Genomic DNA, 11,847 nt, shown 5'->3' with positions numbered 1-11,847 from the left:
ATATATATATATATATATATATATATATATATATATATATATATATATATATATATATATATATATAGATAGATAGATAGATAGATAGATAGATAGATGTGAATACATGAAGGCAAGCTTAAAAGAATATTTTCATTCTGCCGCTTTACTAAAACTCGTACTAAAAACTGCTAAATTTGTATATATTTTTTCAAACTTTTGGAAAGAGCACCATTTCTCAAGCAGCACTGGCATCAGTTAATTAGCATTAATTACAAACGTTCAATCAAATGGCCCCATCACCAGTAAAAACACAAACATGAACAGCTTGTCCTGTCATTGCAGTATTGTAGTATTATTGTCCCCAGTGCCCCAACCCTCCCACCCATCCCCTGCACCTCTGTTTGAGCTCGGTCTCTTGTTAAGCCTTCTGGAGCTGGTTCCGGAGCCTAATCACCTCCTCACTGGAGGCCCGCTGCTCTTCTTCTCTCTCTTACATCAGTGCAGCCAGCTGCCACAGCAGAGGAGCTGCACAGGGAAAAACTGAGAGAAGAAAAAAATAAAAACATCTGGTTCAAACAAGAGCCAAATTCCAGCTCTTGTTTCTTTTAGAAAACAGCCATTGTTGTAACAAATCAATAAATTCCACCTTGTCTCATTTAACAGGATTACCTCTATTACCTGAGTGAGAATGACGCCGTTTTCTCTCAGTGTCCAAGTGGAAAATGGTGAGATTTAGGATGTGCAGCAGACTCCGAGTGTCACATACCACACTCACTAAAGAGAGCGATTTTTTCCGCAACATGGTCTCCTCTCAGAAAGCCCAGCACTTCCTCTGGGGGCACTTACAGGTGCTGAGTGGGATTGATCCTCTTTGGGAATCCCTGGGTTTGGTCCCTAGATATGATCAGTTTGGATGTGTTTGTAACAAGAGCTGCAGACTCTTCCTCAGCAAACAACAGGTGCTGCTACAGAAGAACCAGAATCTATGTCTGTGGGCCCAACATCAAGGGACACTGCAAAATATGAATTTGCTTACTTTAGAACTATGTATCACTTTTTAAAAAAGAGTAAACCGATATGTGAAATTTTGGAGAGAGTATGATCAGATATCATTATGCATGCATATATAGGGGGGGGGGGGGGGGGGGGGGGAGAGAGAGAGAGAGAGAGAATTTTTCAGTACATGTTTTTAAGGTGGTAAATGTTAAAATATTCATAAAATGTGAACAAAAACACGTCCCTAAATAAGTGAGGAGCAATATCGAAACAAAGCGTTGAAATTCAATACGTTTCCAGTTCAGTCCTGCATTAAACTGAAGAACTGAAACGGCCACTGAAGACGTATTTAGAACTCGCGCTCGCCCCTCTGTGGCAGGTGTCCGCAATAGCAATCTGTACACAACTGCTAGATGTTTTCACTTTCTATTTTGGGGAAGCAGTACCAAAGTTGTGAGAGCAGTCAGGCATTTCAGATTAATCTTCCACACTCGGATCATTTTTATGGAAGACAAGGAGGCAACACGCACCTGCGGCCAGTGGTGAGTTCGTGACATGTGACAGCGTTGTTTGAAGTGAAACTTCGATTTAAAAGTATTTTTAAATGAGTGATTACAGTTAATTTGATAACCGGAAAGTGAACGTGAATAAACCACCACGTAAGGTGAATAGATCGGTCGGAGTCAAAAAACTGAACAGAATGAGTGTCAGAATGGCAATTATGTCTGAAAGAAACAGGCACATTGTCCTGATCTGCTCATATATAAAAGTCTTTGTTAGAAGTTTGCAAACCAAGTATGGTTTCGGTGACTGAAAATTGATATGGAACGGTAAAATGCTTTAAATCTGTTTTCTAAAGAGGGCCCAGTCTCAAAAAGCTAGAGTCAGTCCACTCTTTCACTGTGTATTAAGCCCATACTGTGCTCTGCTTCAATTAAGCTGCTGCTTAATGGAAACTGCGTGAGTCTGACAGTTTACGTGAATCAAAAGCAGTCTTAGTTTCGTTTTCAGGAAGGCTCTCCCTAATAAAGATATTTTCGTGTTACTGCTTCACTGAATAAGGTGTGTCTCATCTCTAACTGATTGTTAGCAATAATAAATCTGCAATTTTTCTCCTCTCTCCTCACTGCCTGTGCTTTTACTGTGTTAACACGTAGCAGCACAGTCCAAAAAAGAGAGTCCAGCTGTATTACAGGCAGGGCATACCTGTCACTTCCTATAGTAGCATTCAGTAGGACAGCTGAACAAAAAATGTGGTTCTCGGGTACATACTTTATTTCTGTGTTTGTTTTTGAATGTGACTTCCCTCGCTACAAAATGACATACGTCTTTCCTTCTATTGTTGTTTAAGCCACAAAGAGGTCGCTGAAGCCAACTTTGCTCTACATGAGACGCACTGCAGCCGATTCCTATGTCTCTGTCCGGACTGCAATGAATCAGTTCCCAGGGATCAGCTGAAGGATCACAGAGAGGAACAGCATGCAGAGGTACAAACACGGTGAAGCTGTTTATTCACACAGATCCACTTCATGGAGATCATTTCAGAATTTCAGCACAGGCCACAGAGTGCTGTCATTCCCTGCGCGTTGGTACACCTTTCTACCTTTTGAGTATCAGCATGTGTCTGTGTAGTGAGCAATTTGCATATTTGCCAAACAAGTGACTGCTCCCAGATTCAGTCCTGGGAGGAGATATGAATGCTTTTGGGGGGCATATCAGGAAGATCATCAGGTGTAAAAAAAAAAAAAAAAAACACCCCATATGGAAAAGAAATAGAAAAAACTTATAAAAGACTTGCATCCGATGTGGCCTACTTCATATAGTGAATCATATAAGGCTTATATGATTTACTCATGAAAGTGGCCAATGTCATATATTGTTTTAGTAAGAATCTAAAACATACAGGTTTCATTTATATAATTTTTCTAGGGATCTTATATCTGTTTTAACTCTTGCATGCTTTTCATACAAGTTTCACAAAAGACAGATACAAACTTTATAAGATTTATATATCTTTTCCATATGGGACTCCCTGGAGCTCCCTGCTGTGGTGACCCCTGGTGAATAAAAGGAAGCAGCTGAGAGTAGTTTTGTGTATCAGAATATGATGGATCCCTCAATTATTGGGCAAAATGTAGGTAACAACTCAACATGAAGGCAGTGAGATTTATGAGCTATTCCAGTGTTTACTTTGTTTTACTTTGTTTTAAAAAGAGTTGGTGTTCTCACAATGTGAAAAAGTAAAACACGTACACGACGCACAGACACAGCACAGCACATCTATGTAAATCTGCAAATTTCCTTGTTATCAGGTGAGGTGCTCCAAGTGCAACAAGAAGATGGAACGTTCTCAGCTGATGGATCATGAGGTGAAACCAAAACCACCATTTAGGTAGACATTCAGACACATTAGAACAACATAGTGCAGCTGTGGTCAGAAGGTTACATTCACTCATCATCATGGGCATGGATGTCAAGGTGATTTGGGGCTTTTAATTATTTATTAAATCTATTTTGGATTTTCTCAAAGCCACACAGGATCAAGACATATACAGACTCAAATATATACATGCACCCCACTAATATTTGATTAAATGTGCCTTAGTAAGTAGCACTTTGCATTCACTTTACTTTACTTTGAGTAAGTGGAGCTGAAGGTTGCACGATGTCCTTTAAATTTGACAAGTTTAAGCTCTAGCTTGCCATGAACTGGAAAGTGCTGGAATACCACCATCACTGTCCCCAGTGAAGACAGTCGCCATAGACTGAGAGGGTTATGACCAAAACAGAATCCACACCTTCATGCTCAAGTTAAACTTGCAGCTGCCCACATGGACGAGCCCTAGTTATCCTAGTTATCAGGCTAACTGTACTTTTCGCTGTCTCACAGGCTGATGAATGTGTGGAACGTCTGCAGGCATGCCAGTTTTGTGACCTAGAAGTGCCATCGAAGGAGCTGGACGGACACAGCTTGGTGTGTGGGAGCCGCACTGAGCTCTGCAGAGACTGCGGCTGTTACGTCAGACTGAGAGACCAGCCCAATCATGGCTTGACCTGCTCAGTCACTGAGAAGTCATCAAGTCCCCTACAAGCGACCAGCAGGGCACTCAAAGAGAGTAAGAGAATAATAGATTCAGCGAAAATCTCAGTAAACCTCAGTGTAATTTTATTTCCTGCTATTTAACACTTGCCGTGCTTCTCTTAACAGCAGAAATGTCAGTAAATTGTACCAGATGTATGGCATCATTTCCAGTTGCTGATATAGAAGAGCACGAGGTATTTAAAAGCATTATTTTACATATAATAATCACAGTTTGTCAAGCTAAGCAGGCTGCTTGTTAGCAGAAAATTGAAAGGATACATGTGGATTAAAGTCACACACATACACACAACAAAAAGACTAAAAATAAACAGATATGACACTGGAGGAAAATATAGGAAGCCAAGTAAAAGATGAAAATGATCAGATAGAAGACATCACGTGTAGCAGAATCACTTAAAAACAAGTCTATAGAAATGAGTTTTAAGAGGTGATCCAAAGGAAGTCATTGGTTCTTCTGGTCTGATCTCCTCAGGCTTCCTCATGCCCAAGAGAAGGGAGCTGCAAATACAGTAAATATGTGTATGATTGTCTCCAGATCAGAGCATGAAAGTCTAGGTGCTCTAGCCTGTTCTATTTCATAGAGAGGAAGAATGTGAGGCTCAGAGTTAAGGACCAAATCAAACTGAGCTCACAGGTGTTGAGCAACAAGTTTAACATTTGTGTGCAGAGGGTCACATATCTCTCAGTAATGTTTATGTCCTTTGAACAACACCTCATATTACTGTATCACCCCAATAATACACTTTGCTCTCAGACTGCAGGCTTACTTGTGGTTCCTAGGGCATTTAAAAATAGAATGGGACACAGAGCCTTCAGCTTTCAGGCCCCCTTTCTGTGGAACCAGATCCCAGTTTGGATTGTGGAGACAGACACCTTCTTTTAAGATTAGGCTTAAAACTTTTTGATAAAGCTTATAGTTAAGTTAGGATCAAAATCCTCCCTTAGTTATGCTGCCAAAGACCTAGGCTGGTTCTGCCAGAAGTTTTTTCCTGTTAAAAGGGGGATTTTCTTTGCCACTGTCACCAAGTGCTTGCTCATAGGGGGTTGTTTGATTGTTGGGGTTTTCTTTGTATTATTGTTGGGTCTTGACCTTACTAGTGTATTTTTTTTTTGCTCTTTATAAATAAAACTGAATTCAATTGAAGGAAATTATTTTGTTTTTACACTGTAAAGAGTCACTGTATAATATCTTTTTCTGTATTCCCCACAAAACAGATGGCATGTATTACAACAACCAGGTGGGAATATGAAGTGGAAAAGCAGTCAAAGGGAGCATCAGAGGAGGAGTTGGAGGAGGAGTCAGAGGAGGAGTTGGAGGATCAGGTTGATTTCTCAAAAAAGGGGGGCATTCCCCAGCTGATGACCACCAACAAGGAATTAAACTTCTCAGACAGACCCAGCCGTGGCCCCTGGATCAATGGAGGCGACCCAGATCAAATCCGTGCATGCCCACATTGTCATCTGGCTCTGCCCGTCTCCACACTGCAGTGGCACGAGGTAATGTTTCTGAAGCACCAAGGATTTAACTGAAAATCGCTGAAATTTACCAATGATAAGATGTTCCCCTCTCCTCCTGTGTGTCTGTAGGTGAAGTGCAGACGTCACATACGCTTCAACTAGAGGCAGAGCTTCTCAGAATGGAAAAGCTGCCCCCAAGAGCTTTGACCAACACCGTAGGAGAGCATAAAGGCTTAGCAAGTGCACGTTTCAAACAGATCTTTAGGGTTTCTTCTGATGCTTTTATTAATGTTTACATTTTTTGTTTGTTTTTGAATTAAAGTACTTTACTCTGCATCTAAGTAAATTTCACACTCCTGATACTTACAGTCTATTAATTACAAGCACGGCCACTTAACTTTTATGCTAACCACTTATCCATCATATTCACAGTTTCCACTGCTGTGTGTGTAAAACTGGATCAGTTGTTGCAAAAAATTCTCATGATAACTCTAAAATGTTTTTATGCTCATATCATGTTAATATTCCGGCAGTGACGATCACCTCATCTTTTGTTAGATGTGCACAAAGCAGAGGAAGAGGGGACTGATGGGAAACGTGTGCTAGAAGGTGCAGAGTTCTGTATTCATGGCCCATGAATCACTAACATGCTTCCACAGCTACAGTGTGATGTTTTTACTGACCTTTCCACGCCGAAGGATATTTACATGTATGTGAGTCTTAGTCTATCGCTGACACCCAGAGCTCTGTGCACACTTTTGTCTGTTACCCTGTTAAAACTGCAAACCTGAGGACTTTGAGTTGCGTGTTTGAAGTACTTCCATGAATACCAATTGTTGAACTGATATGATATATAATTTAAAAAAAAACACTTCTTTACAAATGAATATACACTTAATGTGTAACCTACATGATCTTCCACTGTGAGATTTTTAAAGTTTATCCTCACATTTAAACCAAAGGTTTCCTAAACAGGGCTACACCGCTAGTTCTGTTTTGGCAAGTGCAGAGCAGAGTGCCAAGACCTGGAAGCTAAGTATGTTTGACTTCTGGTCATTTAGGCAAACGCTACTGACATATGTGCTAATATGTGCCATTTGGTTCCGTGAGCTTTCGTGTTAATAATGCCCAGATAATGTAGCTGACATTAAAGGGTCATCAGCAAATGCAGTTCATCTGGGGATTCAGGCTATACAAGCTGGTGAAGGTGATCAGTAAATCTCTTTTACCTTAAATCAATCTTCTTTAGAGGTTAAATTTAAATATTGCTTTTAGGTCTAATAAATTCAGTTTTTATTATCCTGTGTGTGGGCTTCATTCTTGGAACACTTTGCTGTAAAAAAAAAAGCTATTATATAGTTTGCAAATAAAAATAATCACAAGATTCTATGTGAGGTCAATTTTAATATTTTAGTGAGGGAAAAAAGAGATTCAAACAGTTGTAAAAGAAAAATGATGCCAACCAACTACTTAAAAGACAAACAGGATCACAGTTATTGTAAAGAAAATGTTATATGACTGCATTTTGAAATACATCTGAAGTGCATATAATGGTCAGAATGTATGTATCCTGACAGGCTCCCTCAGCTGAGTGCAGATGACTTCGTCAATGTAAAGAGAGCTGGCCTTCATATCGACATCCTCCTCCATCCTCAGCTTGCAGCGCACTACCGCCCTCTGCTGCTCCTGTGACTGAGTTGTTTCCTCACGCAGTCTGACAACACAGAGACAAAAAGACATTGCATAATGATGTGTGTCCCCTGCAGTAATATCCCCAAATACTGCACACGGTCATGAGGTTTGAGCTGTGCAGCACAAACATTTTACATCTGTTTTGTTGCAGGCCATACTTCTTGATGTGAGAGGTGAGGTGCTGGATTTCAGTGAGGAGCTGAGCCTGGGCTAGATCGTAGCACTGCTCCTTGCCGGGCCTTTGGAGACGCATAGCCAGCCGGGTATTTGCCAGATTCAGGGAATGCTCATTCTCTGTGATGGCCACTTGCAGATCCTCTCTGAGCCTCTCCTGGCTGAATATCTCAGACAGAATCTAGAGGGAATACAGGTGTCACATCAGGGGCAGCCAAGATTCACAATCTGCAGTGAAATTATTTCAAACTAATTCTACTATGAAGTTAACATTCTAACGGTGTGTTCACACCGTAACATTTCATTAGTCTGTTCCTCTGTTGTAACAAGCAGATATATGTGTCTTTGCACTGCACACATAAGGTTAGCTTGCTAATACACTTTGATAGCATTAGCTGTTTACATTGCACTCTATCCTCTCATCAAAATATGGTCACCTCTGGGACCAAAATACTAAGGTACTGTGCAAGGTGCTACTCTTGAGGCCTCAAAAATGCAAATCCAATGATGACACCACAGTTGCTATGTCTGTTTTTTTAATGTACACTCTATAATTCAGTTCCTCTGCACTCTGAATCTTTGATCTACTGGGGACAAAGTTTGATGTGATTCACATCTTTTTGGCACTCTGACTAGAGGAGAGCCCTCTGGTTACATGCAGACACATTTTGCTCTGCACATGTTGATTCTCCTGGAAATGAAAACTAAAGTGAGAGGTTTGTTTAGCAGTGTACCTGCAAATGTGGACTTTCAGCGACACTCTGACTGAAACAGAGTTTTGAAGTCAGGGAGTAACCACAATTATCTGAGGCCAACAATATCAACAATGTATGCATGCTTTTAGTCTACAAGAGGATGGGCCATTATATTTTAATAATCATTTTGCTGATGCAATGACATAAAAAAAAGACTTCATGCTTCTTCATGCTTACACTTACTGCAGGGTCAGTTTGAAAACAATGCATGGCCCCTGAATGCATCATATGAAGTCAATCATACAGTTACTGTTTTGAAACGATATGAGGTATAAGGACACAGTCCATGAGTGTGTATGCACACACAAGGACAGACTGTTGTAGAGAACAGCAGATTGCACAGGCAACTTTCTTGGAAACCACACCTTCAAACTATGTGAGTAATGTGTTACAGGAAACCAAAGACAATAAATAGACAAAATGAAGTAGGAACTTGTGAGGCTATCTATGAAAGAACCAGTAGGAGTTTTAGACCATCAGAGTGACGTTTGGCAGGCCATCATTCTTCCTAACTATATAAATATAAAGGCCTGACTTAGGTCACCACAACACGTGCTAACTTTAAAGCAGAACAGAAAATGATGTGAAACCAGTCGTTAATTTAATACCTGGCAGAATGATAAACACAGCATTACATCTGCTTCCTTGTATATTACAACAAGCATGCAGTCTAACAAACCTCCCTGCCCTACCTCCGGCAGTTTCTCTTCCATCTGGCTCTTGGCAGACTTGATTTCCTGGATATGTGTCTGGAAGGCAGTTGTTGTTGCCTGGAACTGCTTCTGCATGTCAGCAGCTGTCTGCTCCAGGACAGACTGCACCAGGGCCCTCATGGACTCAGAGTTGGTCTTCTGGTGCTCTGCTTTAGCTATGTTGATATCTGAAATGTTCTCCCACTGCTTTGGAGTCACTGTCAAGCTAAGAAAAACCAAATGACGCAACTATCTTTATAACATTTCTTGACTTTCCTTTTATGCAGAAAACTTAAGGAAATTAATCACAGCATAAGTTTAGACCTCAAGTAGGAAAAAACTAATTCATGTCTGAAAACTGTTTCTACATGTTTCTGTGTTAAACAAGAGGTTCACCTCGGCAGACTGGTGCTCTTGGTTGTGGACAGCTGCAGGTTACCGATGGAATGGGTGGTCATTACAACACAGGAGTTGTCAATGTGCTGAGCCTCAGATTTCTCCTTCAGATCCTTCTCTAAATGGTACTTGGCAGATCGGTTCAGTCTGGAACAAAACAGCAGACTTTCACTTTGGTTGGCTAGGTAGCAAACCCAAAGCCTCTGTGTGCTTTTATGATGCCCTCGAAATCAAATTGAACCCAATTTTCTTACCGAATTTGTTCACTCATCTGCTCCACTGTACGCTCCAGGAGGGAAGCCACTCCTTTGAGAACCTCCTGCTCCTTCAGCAGCTCTCTTTCCACTTCATCCTCCACCCTCTCAGCCGGGAAGCGTTTCATCCTGCAGATCATGAGCCTAATGTTACTAGGAGGTGCATCTTTACACAGAATTAGGGCTCACATTAGCTTCTTTAAAATGTATGCTTCAATCATTTCCTGGACTCTTTGGTACCATTATTATTATAAACTTGTAAACGTTTATAATAATTAAAAAAAATATTGCCTCACCTCTCCTCCAGACAGAGAACAGTGACTCTCAGAGGCTCTTTGGTGCCCTCCAGAGCCTTCACAACACTGCTCTGTAAAGTCATAAGAGCATCAGTCTCCAGAATGACCTCCTCCAGCTTTAGCTGCAATTCTTTTATCAGAAACTGGATATCTCTGACCCGCTGATCTGGACAGCAGAATTTTTTTTAAAAAAGGAAGAACCATTACAATTCACCTCCATAGTCTTTCATTCTGTGTTAAATATTCATTTTTGCTTACCGAGTCTCTTTTGATCATCATTTTGCATGCGCCGCCATGCTTTGTCAGTCTCCTGGATCAGCCCTTTACACTCTGCCCTGAAGAGCTCAGAGTGATTCAGCATAACTTCAATGTTTTTCAAATCGGGTCCCACACCCAGCAGGGAGCTGTGGTCCGGGAACGACATCGTTCTCCACTTGGTAGTGAGTATGAGCAGGAAGGAGGAACATTAACAAGGAAGTGGAAAGAACTGTGGCTGCTGATTGTTACAGAGAAATTAAAAAATAACACCAGAGGAAAGTGCCCATGACACTCTGCTGGGTCTACTGAACACCAGCTGATCGCCTCTACTGGAATACCAAACACTTAATATCACCCTGTACAACTGCACTGCTGTGAAAAGGAGTCTTGGCCAGCCCTGAGTAATCTAACACTCATCATGTCTGAACCACCAGTGTTCTGCTTCAGAGAAGTCTTGTGTTAATGCAGCCTGAGACTGTGTCCTAAACAATGATGCAAATGCATACAGCCTGTTTTCTGTCCTGTCTCCCTCCCCTCTGCATTAGCAGATGGATTTTCATAGTCAGCCGGCCATTAAAAAGTGAAAGAACAGAAACACAGTCAAAATTAAAATAACAGCTTCCGTTACCCCCCCCCCCCCCTCCCCCTCCCAAACACACACACACCCTCCCACCGGACAATTCAAAACATACCAGTAAAAGAGTAAAACGACATGGCAAATTTCCATTTGAAACAACACAGGGTGTATGCCAACCCCAAAATTACTTGCCCGCTGTTCAAACTTCAATCTGATATCACAGTTTCCGACGGGTTAACTTAACAAACGACAGGAGCCTAGCGTTTATGATATATACCTTCTTTGGTACAGCAGAAAACCACCAGAAGAGTACGTTTCAATGTCCTGTACCTTATGCAGGAGTTAGGCGAAACAACAAGTGGTTACCATAGCAACGGCTAATAAAGCCTCATCAGACGCCGCCACCGGAGTACTGTTACATAACAACACTCAACTATGGAGAACCGGAAGAGTCACACGCATCGAAATAAAGCGTTTTAAAAATGTACTGTGCAATTAAGATTATACATCAGTAAAATAGATTTTAAAATAGATCAGATTCAGTTTCATTTACAAATTCAGTTTTAATTTCGTATTTTTGTTTAGGCATTAACAAAATAAATTATTGTTTAACTAATAAAATATAAGAGTAAATAATATAAATATTTCAAATTTAACGGATGTTATGATTTAATAACGAATTGTGCCATAAAACTAATTGTGCAAAAAAAATCGAAATCCTAATTTTAATAAACATTTTTGAATTCCAATTTTTTTTAAAAAAAATTTCAAAATATTTTAAAGATGTAATTTATTAAATAAGTGGACTTAAGGACTTAATTAGGAATACAGATGTTTGTTTGTTTTTCTGACATTTTAAAGGGTGATCCCACTCCTTATCGATCCCTTTCCTCTTAGCTATCGGATTAACTATCATGATTCAGCTTTAAGATTAACTACAGGACTAGCTACGTAATTCACTAATAAAACTCATTAAGGCAATGGTGTGTGGTATATGTGGCAAACGTACAGACATTCTTTACTTTAAAATTAGGTCTTTAAAGGATGTGTGTATCAGATACTCACAATAACTTCTGTTGAGAGCTCCAGACGATTTTCTGTGTACAGGCTGTAATCAGCTGACATGTGCTGCTACTCTTCGGAAGTTTCCTGCTCTTTGTGGATTTCCAAAACTGAATTTAACAGAATGTAACCTAAAATTTAACAAGCTAACC

At 40.4% G+C, this 11,847-nt stretch overlaps 2 protein-coding genes across 4 annotated transcripts; one reads left to right on the top strand and one right to left on the bottom strand.

Moving 5' to 3' along the window:
- The first annotated feature begins 1,423 nt into the window (after positions 1–1,423).
- On the top strand, positions 1,424–6,802 carry xaf1 (XIAP associated factor 1). Of its 2 annotated transcripts, none has more exons than XM_085380023.1 (7): positions 1,424–1,520; positions 2,330–2,465; positions 3,291–3,347; positions 3,869–4,094; positions 4,190–4,254; positions 5,297–5,578; positions 5,669–6,802. In XM_085380023.1, the coding sequence occupies exons 1-7, from the start codon at positions 1,483–1,485 to the stop codon at positions 5,699–5,701; spliced, it is 837 nt and encodes a 278-aa protein (XP_085236149.1). In that variant the 5' UTR covers positions 1,424–1,482; the 3' UTR covers positions 5,702–6,802. The 2 variants fall into 2 exon arrangements, with proteins under 2 accessions (XP_085236149.1, XP_085236148.1); XM_085380022.1 differs by having other exon boundaries at positions 4,187–4,254.
- A 133-nt stretch (positions 6,803–6,935) lies between these two features.
- Positions 6,936–11,057, bottom strand: tekt1 (tektin 1). 2 transcript variants are annotated; one of them, XM_085380156.1, is made up of 8 exons: positions 10,964–11,057; positions 10,057–10,231; positions 9,799–9,964; positions 9,503–9,631; positions 9,249–9,395; positions 8,853–9,078; positions 7,390–7,586; positions 6,936–7,253 (listed from the first exon to the last, which is right to left on the bottom strand). In XM_085380156.1, exons 2-8 carry the CDS (start codon positions 10,220–10,222, stop codon positions 7,094–7,096), a joined length of 1,191 nt encoding a protein of 396 aa, XP_085236282.1. In that variant the 5' UTR covers positions 10,223–10,231; positions 10,964–11,057; the 3' UTR covers positions 6,936–7,093. The 2 variants fall into 2 exon arrangements, with proteins under 2 accessions (XP_085236282.1, XP_085236280.1); XM_085380154.1 differs by having other exon boundaries at positions 10,911–11,038.
- Positions 11,058–11,847: the final 790 nt, after the last annotated feature.

Source organism: Rhamphochromis longiceps, linkage group LG14, assembly GCF_057381845.1.
Source record: "Rhamphochromis longiceps isolate RC_006_pf linkage group LG14, R_longiceps_female_GT1.1, whole genome shotgun sequence".
NCBI lineage: Eukaryota > Metazoa > Chordata > Actinopteri > Cichliformes > Cichlidae > Rhamphochromis > Rhamphochromis longiceps.
Note: the sequence above shows the minus strand (reverse complement) of the source record. Positions and strands in the feature narration are given on the sequence as shown.